The sequence below is a fragment of the Pristiophorus japonicus genome, chromosome 2, assembly GCF_044704955.1.
Source record: "Pristiophorus japonicus isolate sPriJap1 chromosome 2, sPriJap1.hap1, whole genome shotgun sequence".
Classification (NCBI taxonomy): Eukaryota; Metazoa; Chordata; class Chondrichthyes; family Pristiophoridae; genus Pristiophorus; species Pristiophorus japonicus.
The window spans coordinates 372,316,817-372,335,927 of record NC_091978.1 but is presented as its reverse complement, the minus strand read 5'-3'; the positions used below and the strand labels follow the sequence as shown (position 1 = coordinate 372,335,927).

The window sequence follows — 19,111 nt, the reverse complement described above, 5'->3', positions numbered from 1 at the left end:
TCTACTTATGCGGCTCGGTGTCAAATTTTTTTAATTTTTTATCTCTTAATACTCCTGTGAAGCGCCTTGGAATGTTTCACTACGTTAAAGGCGCTATATAAATACAAGTTGTTAATTGCTTGTTGTAAAGCACATAATTTGATATTTGCAACTTCCTTAAAGCTCTATGGATTTACGTAAATTGCTGATCAATCTAATCCACTCAAAGGTCAGCACAAGATGTTCAAGGCAGGTGTCAAACATGTGTCTGACACAGATTTTCAGCAGCAAGCAATAACTCGGCTATTTCTAAGTCGTAGCCTGCAGGTGTTCAAAGCTTCTGGCTTTCAGCTGTGCCACTGCGCGAGGTTCCGTTCCTGCAGTAGGATTATATTTCATCAGTTGAGAGGGTCAGTTGTCTTCAGGACAGGTCATGGGTCAGCGATGATGATTGCATCTCCTCCACCAGCAGCAACACTATTCTGCAATTGGCCTCGCATTGTGTCAGCTACAACCCGGGTGTAATTGTCGTGTTCCATTCCCCCTCTCCCTCCGCCCCCCCGCCCAGCCGCCATCCCACAGCATTTGCAATGTTGCCGATCCCTGAAGTGCTTCAGAATCACAGAAATTTGCAGCACGGAAGGAGGCCATTATGAAGATAGGTTGAGTGGGTTGGGCCTATACTCATTGGAGTTCAGAAGAATGAGAGGTGATCTTATCGAAACGTATAAGATAATGAGGGGGGTCGACAAGGTGAATGCAGAGAGGATGTTTCCACTCATGGAGGAAACTAAAACTAGGGGACATAGTCTGAGAATAAGGGGCCGCTCATTTAAAACTGAGATGAGGAGGAATTTCTTCTCTGAGGGTTGTAAATCTGTGGAATTCTCTGCCCCAGAGAGCTGTGGAGGCTGGGTCATTGAATATATTTAAGGCGGAGATAGACAGATTTTTTGAGCGATAAGGGAGTCAAGGGTTATGGGGAGCGGGCAGGGAAGTGGAGCTGAGTCCATGATCAGATCAGCCATGATCTTATTTAATGGTGGAGCAGGCTCGAGGGGCCGAATGGCCGACTCCTGCTCCTCTTTCTTATGTTCTTTTGTTCCTACATTTTTGAAGGTGCTCTGCATGTGGTGCAGTGCATGGTACTTCAGTGCTCTGCATCACCAGGGAGTAGGATGTGGGTTTGTGTTCGTGATGCCCGTGTGGTATCCCAGTCACAGCTACACTTTGAGGAGGTGGCATTGATCTGATTGTAAGATCTTTGTTCGTCAGAGTGATAATTGCGTGTGTTGTTGTGAGGTGTTTTCAAATTGGCTCGGCAGTCCAACTTAAAAATCACATATATATCTTTTTTTAAACATAAGGTTAGAGAGTTAGGCCTAAAATAGGAGTACATGGCGATTGGCTTCACACGTGGTGATGCATATTATGAGGAAATAAACTAAGTGGCAAGTAACATTCGCACCACACAAGTGTCAGGCAATGACCATCCCCAATAAGCGAGAGTCTAACCACCGTCCCTTGACATTCAATGACATTCCCATCGCCAAATCCCCCGCCATCAACATCCTGGGGGTCACCATTGACCAGAAACGTAACTGGACCAGCCACATAAATACTGTGGCCACAAGAGCGGGTCAGAGGCTGGGTATTCTGCAGCGAGTGTCTCACCTCCTGACTCCCCAAAGCCTTTCCACCATCTACAAGACACAAGTCAGGAGTGTGATGGAACACTCTCCACTTGCCTGGATGGTGCAGCTCCAACAACACTCGAGAAGCTCGACACCATCCAGGACAAAGCAGCCGCTTGATCGACACCCCATCCACCACCTTCAACACTCACTCCCTCCACCACCGGCGCCCCCTGGCTGCAGTGTGCACCATCTACAAGATGCACTGCAGCAACTCGCCAAGGCTTCTTCGGCAGCACCTCCCAAACCCGCGACCTCTACCACCTAGAAGGACAAGGGCAGCAGGCGCATGGGAACACCACCACCTCCACGTTCCCCTCCCAGTCACACACCATCCCGACTTGGAAATATATCGGCCGTTCCTTCATCGTCGCTGGGTCACAATCCTGGAACTCCCTCCCTAACAGCACTGTGGGAGCACCTTCACCACACGGACTGCAGCGGTTCAAGAAGGCGGCTCACCACCACCTTCTCAAGGGGCAATTAGGGATGGGCAATAAATGCCGGCCTTGCCAGCGATGCCCACATCCCAGGAACAATTTTTTTTTAATCAGCTTGCTGTGCTCAAATTGACTGCTGCGTTTTCCACATTACAACAGTGAGCGCACTTCAATAAGTACCTCATTGACTGTAAAACGCTTTAGGGTGCCCTGAGGTTGTGAAAGGCGCTACAGAAATGCAAGTCTTTTTGCTCCAGAATGCCATTTTGTACCAGACCTTAGCAAGTGCCATTTTGTCACAGGCCACATAAGAAATTGATGTTACTTCCCTTCTCTCAGAGCAATGTGAGGCTTGTATTCAGTGCTCCCAAAACAACGTGCCTAATACTGGGAGCACATGGTGTGGGGAACTAGGGGGCACTTTGTACCCTTTCTTGGGTGCCTGTTGCTATTCCAGCTTATTGATGCTGTAAAAAGGTCCTGTGCCAGGTTAATTCTCTTTGGATTTATTGCTGTCCGATATACCAATTGTAGTAATTGAGCATTGCAAACTAGGCATCTGTAATGTGAGCTAAACAAGCAGTGACAGATGCAAACCCCCAGAGAGAGATCCAGAGAATCACAGAAATTTACAGCACGGAAGGAGGCCATTCGGCCCATCGTGTCCACGCCAGCCGACAAAGAGCTACCCAGCCTAATCCCACTTTCCAGTTCTCGGTCCGTAGCCCTGTAGGTTACAGAACTTCAAGTGCACATCCAAGTACTTTGTAAATGTGCTGAGGGTTTCTGCCTCTACCCCCCTTTCAGGCAGTGAGTTCCAGACCCCCACCACCCTCTGGGTGAAGAAACGTCCCCTCAAATCCCCTCTAAACCAATTACTTTAAATCTATGCCCCCTGGATGTTGACTACTTGATTGAAGCGGCTCTTTTGAAGAGCAGTCCCATCAGTTCCACTTCCCCGCACTTTCCCCATATCCCTGCAATTGCTTCTCCTTCAATATTGCAACTATAAAGGAAAGGGATAATTTGGTGAATCGGACGTCTGCAGGTCCGAATCATCGTTGTGATTCCATTAATTCGAATGATGAAAGGTGATGGAAGGGCAACACACGCAGATATTTCTGACTCTTGCATTCACTGGAAGGGTATTTATCAAGTCAAACAACTTTGGAGCAAGTTTGAAATGGATTTTCCAAATAATATTGGTAATTCTTTTCCATAACGAACAGCTCCAGTTATGTACAACAACAACTTGTATTTATATCGCACCTTTAATGTAGTAAAACATCACAAGGCGCTTCACCGTAGTGTTATAAGACAAAACAAATAAGGAGAAATTAGCGCAGGTGACCAAAAGCTTGGGTCAAAGAGGTAGGTTTTAAGGAGCGTCTTTAAAGGAGGAAAGAGAGGTAGCGAGGCGGAGAGGTTTAGGGAGGGAGTTCCAGAGCTTGGGGCCCAGGCAGCAGAAGGCACGGCCACCGATGGTGGAGTGATTATAATCAGGGATGCTCAGGATGGCAGAATTAGAGGAGCGCAGAGATCTCGGGGGGTTGTGGGGCTGGAGGAGGTTAAAGAGATAGGGAGGGGCGAGGCCATGGAGGGGTTTGTAAACAAGGATGGGAATTTAGAAATCGAGGCGTTGCTTAGCCAGGAGGTACAGGAGCAGGAAAAGCACTGGCTGGTGGTCCGAGTACATATCTCGGCGAGTTCCCCCTGCAGGTATTTTTGTGATGTTCTGATCATGCAGTTACCTCGCTATAAGATAGATTCAGGTATTTGTCTCTGTGCATGTTAATCTCATTTCCTTGTTTTACCGGTTGGTAATAAGTCTTTGCCAGACTTGCAATCTGCAAAACTATCAATATTTATGAGTTTGCTTTATATTTAAGATTTATTGAAGTTCTTTAATGCGACAGAGCACATGAATTATTTAATGTCTGCAGCAAGTTAACTGTGTCGGTGACTTGCCTAAACGTTTCTTCCTGTGCCTGATGTATCGAGCTTCAAAGGCTGCAGACCTCTTGCAGTTGCACTAAATAAAGAGATGCTGAAGGACATTTTATACACTGAGGTTCGGCATAATGAGAGATGGAAAGTGTACTTGAATTAATCATATACACTGGGTGCAATTCGGCAGGGATAATATTAATTAGATCTCTTTTTAATTTGGAATATGTGCATTCACTTGTTATGTGTACTCCTAACTGGCCTCCCACATTCTACCCTACGTAAACTTGAGGTGATCCAAAACTCGGCTGCCCCATCACCTAACTCGCACCGAGTCCCACTCACCCATCACCCCCTGTGCTCGCTGCCCCGTCACCTAACTCGCACCGAATCCCGCTCACCCATCACCCCCTGTGCTCACTGCCCCGTGTCCTAACTCGCACCGAGTCCCACTCACCCATCACCCCCTGTGCTCACTGCCCCGTCACCTAACTCACACCGAGTCCCGCTCACCCATCACCCCCTGTGCCCCGTGTCTTAACTCGCACCCAGTCCCGCTCACTCATCACCCCCTGTGCTCACTGCCCCGTGTCCTAACTCGCACCAAGTCCCGCTCACCCATCACCCCCTGTGCCCCGTGTCCTAACTCGCACCAAGTCCCGCTCACCCATCACCCCCTGTGTTCGCTGCCCCGTGTCCTAACTCACACCAAGTCCCGCTCACCCATCACCCCCTGTACTCGCTGCCCCGTGTCCTAACTCGCACCAAGTCCCGCTCACCCATCACCCGCTGTGCTCACTGACCTACATTGGCACCCGGTTAAGCAACAGCTCAATTTCAAAATTCCCATCCTTATTTACAAATCCCCCCATGGTCTCGCCCCTCCCTATCTCTGTAATCTCCTCCAGCCCCACAACCCCCCCGAGATCTTTGCGCTCCTCTAATTCTGCCCTCTTGGCATCCCTGATTATAATCGCTCCACCATCGGTGGCCGTGCCTTCTGTTGCCTGGGCCCCAAGCTCTGGAACTCCCTCCCTAAACCTCTCCGCCTCTCTACCTCTCTCTCCTCCTTCAAGATGCTCATTAAAACCGACCTCTTAGACCCAGCTTTTGGTCACCTGTCCTAATTTCTACTTATGTGGCTCGGTGTCACATGTTTTTTTTGTCTTTATAATCGCTCCTGTGAAGCGCCTTGGGACGTTTTACTACGTTAAAGGCGCTATATAAATACAGGTTGTTCAGACCGCCTGGGACGATAATAATTTCACAATCTCAGGATGTCCCAAAGCACTTTACAGCCAATGAAGTACTTTTGGAGTGTAGTCACTGTTGTAATGTGGGAAACGTGGCAGACAATCTGCGCACAGCAAGCTCCCACACACAGCAATGTGATAATGACCCAGATAATCTGTTTTAGTGATGTTAGTTAAGGAAACCAGAGAGAACTCTCCCACTTTTCTTCAAAACAGTGCCACAGAATCTTTTAAATCCACCTGAGAGAGCAGACTGTTTTAATGTCTCATCCGAAAGACGGCACCTCCGACAGTGCGGCGCTCCCTCAGTACTGCCCCTCCGACAGTGCGGCGCTCCCTCAGTACTGCCCCTCCGACAGTGCGGCGCTCCCTCAGTACTGCCCCTCCGACAGTGCGGTTCTCCCTCAGTACTGCCCCTCCGACAGTGCGGTCCTCCCTCGGTACTGCCCCTCCGACAGTGCGGCTCTCCCTCGGTACTGCCCCTCCGACAGTGTGGCACTCCCTCAGTACTGCCCCTCCGACAGTGCGGTGCTCCCTCAGTACTGCCCCTCCGACAGTGCGACGCTCCCTCAGTACTGCCCCTCCGACAGTGCAGCACTCCCTCAGTACTACCCCTCACACAATGCTGCACTCCCTCAGTACTGCCCCTCCGACAGTGCAGCGCTCCCTCAGACAGTGCGGCGCTCCCTCAGCACTGCCCCTCCGATAGTGCGGCGCTCCCTCAGTACTGACCCTCCGATTGTGCAGCGCTCCCTCAGTACTGCCCCTCAGACAGTGCGGCGCTCCCTCAGTACTGCCCCTCCGACAGTACTGCCCCTCCGACAGTACTACCCCTCCGACAGTACGGCGCTCCCTCAGTACTGCCCCTCCGACAGTGTGGCGCTCCCTCAGTACTGCCCCTCCGACAGTGCGGCGCTCCCTCAGTATTGCCCCTCCGACAGTGCGGTGCTCCCTCAGTACTGCCCCTCCGACAGTGCGGCTCTCCCTCAGTACTGCCCCTCCGACAATGCGGCGCTCCCTCAGTACTGTCCCTCCGACAGTGCAGCACTCCCTCGATACTGCCCCTCCGACAGTGCAGCGCTCCCTCAGTACTGCCCCTCCGACAGTGCGGCGCTCCCTCAGTACTGCCCCTCCGACAGTGCAGTGCTCCCTCAGTACTGCCCCTCCGACAGTGCGGCTCTCCCTCAGTACTGCCCCTCCGACAGTGCGGCGCTCCCTCAGTACTGTCCCTCCGACAGTGCAGCACTCCCTCAGTACTGCCCCTCTGACAGTGCGACGCTCCCTCAGTACTGCCCCTCCGACAGTGCAGCAATCCCTCAGTACTACCCCTCACACAATGCTGCACTCCCTCAGTACTGCCCCTCCAACAGTGCAGCGCTCCCTCAGACAGTGCGGCGCTCCCTCAGTACTGCCCCTCCGACAGTACTGCCCCTCCGACAGTACTACCCCTCCGACAGTGCGGCGCTCCCTCAGTACTGCCCCTCCGATAGTGCGGCGCTCCCTCAGTACTGCCCCTCCGACAGTGCGGCGCCCTCTCAGTACTGCCCCTCCGACAGTGCGGTGCCCTCTCAGTACTGCCCCTCCGACAGTGCAGCACTCCCTCGATACTGCCCCTCCGACAGTGCAGCGCTCCCTCGATACTGCCCCTCCGACAGTGCAGCGCTCCCTCAGTACTGCCCCTCCGATAGTGCGGTGCTCTCTCAGTACTGCCCAATCCGACAGTGCGGCGCTCTCTCAGTACTGCCCCTCCGATAGTGCGGCGCTCTCTCAGTACTGCCCCTCCGACAGTGCGACGCTCTCTCAGTACTGCCCCTCCGACAGTGCGGTGCTCCCTCAGTACTGCTCTGGGCGTGTCGGAGTCGCAGTGTGGGTTTAGTCCCCTACGGGGCACAACGGACATGATTTTTGCAGCGCGACAGCTGCAGGAAAAATGCAGGGAGCAGCACCGGCCCTTATACATGGCCTTCTTTGACCTTACAAAGACCTTTGACACTCTCCACCACGAAGGTCTATGGAGCATCCTCCTCTGTTTTGGATGCCCCCTAAAGTTTGTCACCATCCTCCGCCTGCTCCACGATGACATGCAGGCCGTGATCCTTACCAACGGATCCATTACAGACCTAATCCACGTCCGGACCGGGGTCAAACAGGGCTGTGTCATCGCCCCAACCCTCTTCTCAATCTTCCTCACTGCCATGTTTCACTTCACAGTCAACGAGCTCCCCGCTGGAGTGGAACTAAACTACAGAACCAGTGGGAAGCTGTTCAACCTTCGCCGTCTCCAGGCCAGGTCCAAGACCGCCCCAACCTGTCGTTGAGCTACAGTACGCGGACGACGCCTGCGTCTGCGCACATACAGAGGCTGAACTCCAGGATATAGTCGATGTATTTACCGAGGCGTATGAAAGCACGGGCCTTACACTAAACATCCGTAAGACAAAGGTTCTCCACCAGCCTGTCCTCACCGCACAGCACTGCCCCCCAGTCATCAAGATCCACGGCCCGGCCCTGGACAACGTGGACCATTTCCCATACCTCGGGAGCTTCTTATCAACAAGAGCAGACATTGACGACGCGATCCAACACCGCCTCCAGTGCGCCAGTGCAGCCTTCGGCCGCCTGAGGAAAAGAGTGTTCGAAGACCAGGCCCTCAAACCTACCACCAAGCTCATGGTCTACAGGGCTGTAGTAATACCCGCCCTCCTGTATGGCTCAGAGACATGGACCATGTACAGCAGACATCTCAAGTCGCTGGAGAAATACCACCAGCGATGTCTCCGCAAGATCCTACACATCCCCTGGGAGGACAGACGCACCAACATCAGCGTCCTCGACCAGGCCAACATCCCCAGCATTGAAGCACTGACCACACTTGATCAGCTCCGCTGGGCAGGCCACATTGTCCGCATGCCAGACACGAGACTCCCAAAGCAAGCGCTCTACTCGGAACTCCTTCACGGCAAACGAGCCAAAGGTGGGCAGAGGAAACGTTACAAGGGACCACCCTCAAAGCCTCCCTGATAAACTGCAGCCCTAAGTGGAGGAAGTGCATCCAGGGAAGGCGCTGAGCACCTCGAGTCTCATCGCCGAGAGCATGCAGAAACCAAGCGCAGACAGCGGAAGGAGCGTGCGGCAAACCAGTCCCACCCTCCCCTTCCCTCAATGACTGTCTGTCCCACCCTCCCCTTCCCTCAATGACTGTCTGTCCATCTGTGACTGGGACTGTGGTTCTCGTATTGGACTATTCAGTCACCTCCTTTTTAAGAGTGGAAGCAAGTCTTCCTCGATTCCGGGGGACTGCCTATGATGATGTTTGGGAGTGTCAGCCCAGATTTATGTGCTGAAGTCTCTGGAATGGAAGTTTTGAACCAACAACCTTCTGACTCCGAGGCGAGAGTGCTGTCTACAAAGCCACAGCTGACTGCAATAATACGGGTTTTAGTTGCATCGTCCCAGCTGAGAGCGAGGGTGAGAGACCAAACCATTCAATTCAAATACTTCTGAGAACTTTTGAAGGAAGAATTTGATTGGCAGCTGATTCTGAATTTACCTGGCAGTTATTTAAAGTTGTATGTCCCTGGTTTCGGGTTTTGTTAGACAGGCAAATCTATTGGAAGCCTTTGGGGAATGATATTCAAGCCAGATACGCTTCATGGGCCGGGGAAAAAACAGATTTTTGGCCCCAAGTCTTCTGTTTCCTATACAGCTCTTGATTTATAATGTGGTTTAATTGGAAATGCATTAAATTATGCATTGGTTGGGATTCTGTGCACTATTGCTGATTAAAGACCAGCGTTGCTAATAAAAAGTATTTTTTTTTTTTTAAAAAGAGTTGAAAGAGAATTTTCTTTGGTGCCTTAACATTAAAGATTGGAATTATTTTTCAATCCCCGGTTGTAGCAGAGAGTGCTGGGCAATGATTGATGTACAGTGGCTGTGTCTTGGGGTAGGAGCAGAGTATTTGGTCGTGAGTTTAAATCCCACCCCGGCTGGGGGAATTTAAATTCAGTTAATTAAATAAAATCTGGAATTTTAAAAAAGCCAACGTTAGTCATGGCGACCATTACTCGTACTGCCGGAGGGGCAGTACTGAGGGAGTGCCATACTTCCGGAGGGGCAGTACTGAGGGAGTGCCGCACTGTCGGAGGGGCAGTACTGAGGGAGCGCCGCACTGTCGGAGGGGCAGTACTGAGGGAGTGCCGTACTTCCGGAGGGGCAGTACTGAGGGAGTGCCATACTTCCGGAGGGGCAGTACTGAGGGAGTGCCGTACTTCCGGAGGGGCAGTACTGAGGGAGTGCCGTACTTCCGGAGGGGCAGTACTGAGGGAGTGCCACACTGTCGGAGGGGCAGTACTGAGGGAGCGCCGCACTGTCGGAGGGGCAGTACTGAGGGAGTGCCGTACTTCCGGAGGGGCAGTACTGAGGGAGTGCCGCACTGACGGAGGGGCAGTACTGAGGGAGTGCCACACTGTCGGAGGGGCAGTACTGAGGGAGTGCCGCACTGTCGGAGGGGCGGTACTGAGGGAGCGCCGCACTGTCGGAGGGGCAGTACTGAGGGAGTGCCGCACTGTCGGAGGGGCAGTACTGAGGGAGTGCCGCACTGCCGGAGGGGCAGTACTGAGGGAGTGCCATACTTCCGGAGGGGCAGTACTGAGGGAGTGCCGCACTGTCGGAGGGGCAGTGCTGAGGGAGCGCCGCACTGTCGGAGGGGCAGTGCTGAGGGAGCGCTGCACTGTCGGAGGGGCAGTGCTGAGGGAGTGCCGCACTGTCGGAGGGGCAGTGCTGAGGGAGCGCCGCACTGTCGGAGGGGCAGTACTGAGGGAGCTCCGCACTGTCGGAGGGGCAGTACTGAGGGAGCTCCGCACTGTCGGAGGGGCAGTACTGAGGGAGCTCCGCACTGTCGGAGGGGCAGTACTGAGGGAGCGCCGCACTGCTGGAAGTGTTGCCTTTCAGATGAGGCACTAAACCAGCCTGACCCCCTCAGGTGGTCGTAAAAGAGCCCATCGGGTTCACTGATGTCCCTTTAGGGAAGGAAATCTGCTGCCCTTACCCGGTCTGGCCGATATGTGACTCCAGACCCACAGCGATGTGATCGACCATTAACTGCCCTGAAATGGCCCAGTGAGACACTCAGCTGTACCAAACCGCTACGGCAAAGTCCGCACTGTGGGAGCACCTTCACCACACGGACTGCAGCGGTTCAAGAAGGCGGCTCACCACCACCTTCTCAAGGGGCAATTAGGGATGGGCAATAAATGCCGGCCTTGCCAGCGACACCCACGTGCCGGGAACGAATAAATAAAAAAAGTTTCTCACCAACACAGCTGCAATGGTGTAATGTAATTTATTTATAACCGGTCCTCGCTCACTGGCTTTCTGGCTTCTTCTCTCCGAAGGTTGAAATGGGAGTTGGGTGTTTCCGATCACCCCGGTAACACACTGTGCCTGTCTTTTCTCCACCTTGCTTTATTCGCTGTTTTTAATTTGTATTTTCTTCCTTGTAGTTAGAAAGATTCAAAGAGCCCCCTGCTTACGGACCCATGTGTGACCTGTTGTGGTCCGACCCACTAGAAGACTTTGGCAACGAAAAGTCACAGGAACATTTTACTCACAACACAGTTCGGGGTTGCTCCTACTTCTACAGGTAAGGCCCATTATTTCCACTCGCTGTCTACGGAAGCCTTATTGTCGAATGTTGTGCGAACAAAGCTTTGGTTGACCATCATCATCATCATCATAGGCCGTCCCTCGAGCCGAGGATGACTTGCCTCTACACCAAAAAGTTCACAGGAGTTTCAATGAAGGACCTAATATTCCAGATCCCGAACTACATCCTGAAGGGTGGAAGATGCCTGTGGGTGGATTTTTTTTAACGTGGGGTGACCGTTGCACACCAGCCACCACACGGGCTTGACAGAGCGAGGTCTTGGTCCAGGGGCAAGGGTTAACCAGGACCACTAGAGACCAGCTCTGCTGCATGGACCTAGTGCGCTCACATATCGCAGTGTGGGCTGGGCCCGTGCTGCCCCTGGGCCCCGAACTCGCGCCTCTCCTGGGCCTCGATCACATCCCTCTACAATCTCTCGCCGCTCCTTCGCCCCGACCTCGCCGCTCCTGCTGTACCTGCCCACGCTCCAATCACCGACCCGGATCTTGGTGATGTCCCTCTTCACTGCCGTTGCTCTCCTGCTCCAGCACGGGCTGCTCCCTGGACTGGTACACCGCCACACTGCTCCTTCCGCCCCCCGGCCTGCCCCGATGGTGCTCGCTGGTTAGACCACACCTGGAGCACCGTGTACAGCTCTGGGCACCACACCTTCGACAGGTGACGCTGGCCTGGGAGAGACTGCAGCACAGGTTCACCGGAGAGTTACCTTGGCTCCGAGGGTGAGATGACGAGGAGAAATGACATAAACCAGGCTTGTGTCCCCGGGAATGTAGAATATGAAGGGGTGATTTGTTTGAGATTTTTAAGATTTGGAAACGATTTGTTAGGGTGAAGAGAAACTTTTTCTGCTGGTGGACAAGTCTCGATGGTATTGGCGCCCTTGGAAAGGGCGGGGAAGCAGTGACGTGCTGGACCAGGAATCCAGAACCCGGATTAGCGCTCCGGACACAGGAGTTCAAGGGGCCATGACCTTAAGATCAGAGCCAGATTGTTGAGGAGCGAAGTTAGGATGCACTTGTTCACACTCGGGTTGGTAGGAGTGTGGAGCGCTTTCCGACAGAAAGCTGTCGACGCGAGTTCCATTGTTCATTTCAGATTGGGAAACCGGCAGATTTTTTGCGGGTGGGTGGAGTTACGATACAGATCGGCCGTGATCTCATTGAATGGCGCAACAGGCTCGAGGGGCTGAATGGCCCCCTCCTGCTCCGAAATCTGCTTTTAAAACCAGATTGTGAGCTCAATCACATCATCAAGCAATGGTGTCGGGCGTTAGTTAAGGTCAGGGCTGCTGCCGCTGCAGCAAGTATTCCATCCTATGTTCCTTTTAATGTCATTGCTTGCTTTTAATCTTTTTCCTTTACTCTATTTCAAGTTGCTTAAGTCAAATTATCAGACGATTAAAACATTTTTAGTGCTGAACTCCTACATTAATGTATTATTTACAGTAGTTCCACATGTACACTGACGACACCCAACCCTATCCCGCGTACACCCCTCTGAACTCCTCCACTGTCTCTCTGCTGTCTGCCTGCTTGTTCGATGTCCAGTTCTGTACTAGCCACAATGTCCTTCAATTAGACATTGTGAAGACTGAGGCCGCCATCTTCGCCATCCTCCCTGGGCCACAAACTTCCGCAAGCAATCCCAATCCAATTCCATTCCCCTCCCCTGCCACTGTCTCTGGTTGCAACCGGCGATTCGGAACCTGCTCCACCACGACCCGAGCTTCTGACCCCATCTCCACTCCGTCACACAGAGCGCCTGTTTCCCCACCAGTAACATCGCTCGTCTCCGCCCCTGCCTCAGCTCATCCGCTGCTGAAGCCCTCATCCATGCCTTTGTTACCTCTAGACTCGACCATTCCAAACCACTCCTGGCCGGCCTCCCACATTCCACCTTCCGTAAACTTTAGCTCCTCCAAAACTCTACCACCCCGTGTCCTAACTCGCACCGAGTCCTAACTCGCACCGAGTCCTACTCACCCATCACCCCCTGTGCTCACTGCCCCGAGTCCTAACTCGCACCAAGTCCCGCTCACCCATCACCCCCTGTGCTCACTGCCCCGTGTCCTAACTCTCGCCCAGTCCCGCTCACCCATCACCCCCTGTGCTCACTGCCCCGTGTCCTAACCCGCACCGAGTCCCACTCACCCATCACCCCCCTGTGCTCGCTGACCTACATTGGCTCCCGGTTAATAAACGCCTTGATTTCAAAATTCTCATCCTTATTTTCAAATCCCTCCATGGCCCTCGCCCTTCCCTATCTCTCTAATCTCCTCCAGTCCCACAACCCCCCGAGATGTCTGCACTCCTGAAATTCTGCCCTCTTGAGCATCCCTGATTATAATCGCTCAACCACTGGTCAGTGAGCACAGGGGGTGATGGGTGAACGGGACTGGGTGTGAGTTAGGACACGGGGCAGTGAGCACAGAGGGTGATGGGTGAGTGGGACTGGGTGTGAGTTAGGACACGGGGCAGCAAGAACAGGGGGTGAAGGGTGAGCATTTGAAGATGCTGTATATATGCAATCTGTTGTACCTTATTCAAATTCTTTTATTTTGGTGCCAAAGTGAATGATAAAGAGTAGACTGTATATCTATTATTATTTTGCGGTGCCTGGTTTATTTTATAACTCTCTGTCATCACATGTAGAAGAGTCTGTTGTGAAGCAAGTGTTGGGAGGGAAGGCTATGGGACAGAACCCAAACCTATAAAAGCCCAGTGAGGAATTAAGAACGCTGGTACATCCACTTCCCTAGTTATAACCACTGCCCACAAGCGCTGTGCAATCAAAATGTATAATGGCTTCATGAAAAATATATGTAAATGTAAGTCATTGGGAATTCAATTAAAAAAAAAAAAAAATTGGAACAAAGTTTCTTGTCATAACTTGGATGATGAGGTTAGAGACTAGCTGTATTTTTTTGTGCGGGGTGGGGGTGCAGAGCACGGTGTGGCCACAAGAGCGGGTCAGAGGCTGGGTATTCTGCGGCCAGTGTCTCACCTCCTGACTCCCCAAAGCCTTTCCTCCATCTACAAGACACAAGTCAGGAGTGTGATGGAACACTCTCCACTTGCCTGGATGAGTTGCAGCTCCAACAACACTTGAGAAGCTCGACACCATCCAGGACAAAGCAGCCACTTGATCGGCCCCCCATCCCCCACCTTCAACACTCACTCCTCCACCACCGGCGCCCCCTGGCTGCAGTGTGCACCATCTACAAGATGCACTGCAGCAACTCGCCAAGGCTTCTTCGACAGCACCTCCCAAACCCGCGACCTCTACCACCTAGAAGGACAAGGGCAGCAGGTGCATGGGAACACCACCACCTCCACGTTCCCCTCCCAGTCACACACCATCCCGACTTGGAAATATATCGGCCGTTCCTTCATCGTCGCTGGGTCACAATCCTGGAACTCCCTCCCTAACAGCACTGTGGGAGCACCTTCACCACACGGACTGCAGCGGTTCAAGAAGGCGGCTCACCACCACCTTCTCAAAGGGCAATTAGGGATGGGCAATAAATGCCGGCCTTGCCAGCGACGGTCACATCCCGCTAATTAATTTTAAAAGTGAGCTGGTGAGAACAGTGCGAGCCAATCATACCATGAGAACGAGACAGTCCCAGTTGGGATATTGGACCATCGAGGTGCGACTGAGTGAGAAGGCAAACCATGAACTCGAGCAGTTTCACATCACAGGCCACGGTGCTTTGTGATGCCATCATTTGGTGACATTAGCACCAGGTTAGAGGGTTATAACTGCTGCAGATTCCCCCACAATCCCTGCATGCTGTGTCTATCGCCCCCCCCTCACCCGCTCTCTGAGACATCCCTGTGCGTTTGTTCAGTCTTTCCAATTTTAGCAGCAAAGCAAATCAAATGTCAATATCTCAGTCGGATATCCAGAGCCAAAGCTCCCGGTGTAACAGCGTGGATATCCTGTAGGCTGCCTGTGAATTCCCTCTGAGGTCAGTGCTCGATGATGTGCTCCAGGGTCTGATTAGGAGCTCCACAGTCACAGGACGGGGAGGCTTTAATCTTCCACCCCTGGAGAAGGTGCAGCATCGACCGGGACCGGTTCTGAGGCGGTCGATGGTTGTCCACTGTTTGCGAGGAAGGTTTGATCCTTCAGGTTGTGCTGTGGGCTCCTCGATAAGGAATCCATTCTGTGTGTCGCAATTCTTCCAAGTATTTCGCCGCTGGTCATCGAGGCTGAGGGCAGATCGCTGAAGGGCTTCAGCCACGGTCCAGAATGGCCGCCTGGATTGGAGACGGGTTGGTGGTAGGTTGTTCCAGTCGGCCTGGATCGGCAGGTCTTTGCTGGTGTCGGGGTTGTATTCTCTGGAGACGGTGTATTTGCGGTGTAGGTGTGGTGGTGCGATGTTTGCCAGCACGGGCAGCCAAGGTGTTGGTGTCGATAAAAGCGTACCGCTGATAATTCTCAGAGTAGGATTCAGCTGGACATCAGCGGATTTGCCGTGCGGACTGGATAGCCGTGCTGGAGAGCAGTACTCGGCTGCAGAGTACATCAGAGTCAGTGCTGCCACACCGGGGGTCTCAGCGTCTGCTCCCCATGTGGATCCGGCCAGTTTCTGGATCGAGTTGACCCGACTCTAGTTTCTCCCCGAAGTTCTGGAGATGTACACTCAGTGGGAGTAGATCATTATTCATGCTTCCCATGTGCAGATATCTTGCCTCCACTTGGTCAAACCCTACACACATCACTACACCTACACTTACACTGTAGCCTAAACCTACAAGCACTCGAAAAGCACGACACTATCCAGGCCAAAGCAGCCCGCTTGATTGGCACCCCATCCCCCACCTTCAACATTCACTCCCTCCACCACCGGCGCCCCCTGGCTGCAGTGTGCACCATCTACAAGATGCACTGCAGCAACTCGCCAAGGCTTCTTCGACAGCACCTCCCAAACCCGCGACCTCTACCACCTAGAAGGACAAGGGCAGCAGGCGCATGGGAACACCACCACCTCCACGTTCCCCTCCCAGTCACACACCATCCCGACTTGGAAATATATCGGCCGTTCCTTCATCGTCGCTGGGTCACAATCCTGGAACTCTCTCCCTAACAGCACTGTGGGAGCACCTTCACCACACGGACTGCAGCGGTTCAAGAAGGCGGCTCACCACCACCTTCTCAAAGGGCAATTAGGGATGGGCAATAAATGCCGGCCTTGCCAGCGACGGTCACATCCCGCTAATTAATTTTAAAAGTGAGCTGGTGAGAACAGTGCGAGCCAATCATACCATGAGAACGAGACAGTCCCAGTTGGGATATTGGACCATCGAGGTGCGACTGAGTGAGAAGGCAAACCATGAACTCGAGCAGTTTCACATCACAGGCCACGGTGCTTTGTGATGCCATCATTTGGTGACATTAGCACCAGGTTAGAGGGTTATAACTGCTGCAGATTCCCCCACAATCCCTGCATGCTGTGTCTATCGCCCCCCCCTCACCCGCTCTCTGAGACATCCCTGTGCGTTTGTTCAGTCTTTCCAATTTTAGCAGCAAAGCAAATCAAATGTCAATATCTCAGTCGGATATCCAGAGCCAAAGCTCCCGGTGTAACAGCGTGGATATCCTGTAGGCTGCCTGTGAATTCCCTCTGAGGTCAGTGCTCGATGATGTGCTCCAGGGTCTGATTAGGAGCTCCACAGTCACAGGACGGGGAGGCTTTAATCTTCCACCAATGGAGAAGGTGCAGCATCGACCGGGACCGGTTCTGAGGCGGTCGATGGTTGTCCACTGTTTGCGAGGAAGGTTTGATCCTTCAGGTTGTGCTGTGGGCTCCTCGATAAGGAATCCATTCTGTGTGTCGCAATTCTTCCAAGTATTTCGCCGCTGGTCATCGAGGCTGAGGGCAGATCGCTGAAGGGCTTTGGCCACGGTCCAGAATGGCCGCCTGGATTGGAGACGGGTTGGTGGTAGGTTGTTCCAGTCGGCCTGGATCGGCAGGTCTTTGCTGGTGTCGGGGTTGTATTCTCTGGAGACGGTGTATTTGCGGTGTAGGTGTGGTGGTGCGATGTTTGCCAGCACGGGCAGCCAAGGTGTTGGTGTCGATAAAAGCGTACCGCTGATAATTCTCAGAGTAGGATTCAGCTGGACATCAGCGGATTTGCCGTGCGGACTGGATAGCCGTGCTGGAGAGCAGTACTCGGCTGCAGAGTACATCAGAGTCAGTGCTGCCACACCGGGGGTCTCAGCGTCTGCTCCCCATGTGGATCCGGCCAGTTTCTGGATCGAGTTGACCCGACTCTTTAGTTTCAGCCGTAGCTCAGTGGGTGGCATTGTCACCTCAGAGTCAGAAGGTTATGACTTCAAGTCCCACTGCAGCGGCTTGAACAAGTAAATCTAGGCTGACCCTCCAGTACAGTGCTGCGCTGCACTGTCGGAGGGGCAGTACTGAGGGAGCTCCGCACTGTCGAGGGGCAGTACTGAGGGAGCTCCGCACTGTCGAGGGGCAGTACTGAGGGAGCTCCGCACTGTCGAGGGGCAGTACTGAGGGAGCTCCGCACTGTCGAGGGGCAGTACTGAGGGAGTGCCGCACTGTCGGAGGGGCAGTACTGAGGGAGTGCCGCACTGTCGGAGGGGCAGTACTGAGGGAGCTCCGCACTGTCGAGGGGCAGTACTGAGGGAGCTCCGCACTGTCGAGGGGCAGTACTGAGGGAGCTCCGCACTGTCGAGGGGCAGTACTGAGGGAGCTCCGCACTGTCGAGGGGCAGTACTGAGGGAGCTCCGTACTGTCGGAGGGGCAATACTGAGGGAGCACAGCACTATCGGCGGGGCAGTGCTGAGGGAGTGTTGCACTGTCGGAGGTGCTGTCTTTCAGATGAGACGTTAAACCGAGGCCCCGTCTGCTCTCTCAGGTGGATGCAAAAGATCCCATGGCACTATTTTGAAGAAGAGCAGGGGAGTTATCCCCGGTGTCCTGGGGCCAATATTTATCCCTCAACCAACATCATTGAAACAGATTATCTGGTCATTATCACATTGCTGTGTGTGGGAGCTTGCTGTGCGCAAATTGGCTACGCATTTCCCACATTACAACAATGACTACACTTCAAAAGTACTTCATTGACTCTAAAGCGCTTTGACACATCCAGTCTTTGTGAAAGGCGCTATATAAATACAAGTCTTTCCTTTTTCTTCCCAGGATTGTGGACACGTGGCACAGGGAGGTTTGTTCAGTGTGACGTTCATGTGTTTAATTTGGATTGAGCTTAATCAGCATAGGCTGCATCGTGACTGAGAGGAAGGAGACTGACCTGTGATGGTAATGACTAACACGTGTACAATCCCCACACCTACGTCAGTGGCTGCGAGGCACTGCACCAAGCCTGCTTCAGAAAAGAAATGCCAAAATATATATAAACCTTGCCACGTGGCCTGAAGAATGATTCAGTCGGGAGGTTTTGGCATAAAGTGCCACCACTGATCAACTCCGCCAAAAAGTGTCCTGTCTGATTGTAACACGTTGATGAATGCTGCTCTCTGTGATTCCATCTCTCTCGACGTAAATGTCACCAAAGGTGCAACGTTCTCATGAAGCTGCGATGCTCTGGGGAACCCAGACAACCAGCTCACCGGCTCTTACATGGAAACATCCCGCATGCAAGACTTGCATTTCCATAGCGCCTTTCACGACCACCAGACGTTTCCAGGTGCTTCACAACCAGTGCAGTACAGTGGAACTTTAGTCGCTGTTGTAATGTGGGAAACGCGGCAGCCAATTTGCGCACAGCAAGCTCCCATAAGCAGCAATGTGATAAAGACCAGATAATCTGTTTTTAGTGATGTTGATTGAGGGATAAATATTGGTCCTAGGACACCGGGGCTAACTCCCCTGCTCTTCTTCGATATAGTGCCACAGGATCTTTTACATCCACTTGAGAGAGCAGATGGGAGCTTGGTTTTAACGTCTCATCCGAAAGACGGCACCTCCAACAGTGCTGCACTCCCTCAGCACTGCCCCTCCGACAGTGCGGCGCTCCCTCAGTACTGCCCCTCCGACAGTGCAGCACTCCCTCAGCACTGCCCCTCCGACAGCGCGGCGCTCCCTCAGCACTGCCCCTCCGACAGCGCGGCGCTCCCTCAGCACTGCCCCTC

General features: G+C 53.0%; 1 protein-coding gene across 4 annotated transcripts in view; it reads left to right on the top strand.

Annotated features, from left to right (window-relative positions):
* Positions 1-19,111, top strand: part of LOC139250860 (protein phosphatase 3 catalytic subunit alpha) — a 400,550-nt gene that overhangs the window by 275,633 nt on the left and 105,806 nt on the right. For all 4 annotated transcript variants that reach the window (XM_070873139.1, XM_070873137.1, XM_070873138.1 and 1 more), the window contains exon 6: positions 10,818-10,957. In XM_070873139.1, coding sequence (XP_070729240.1) covers positions 10,818-10,957 — 140 coding nt within the window. The remainder of the gene's footprint in view (positions 1-10,817; positions 10,958-19,111) is intronic.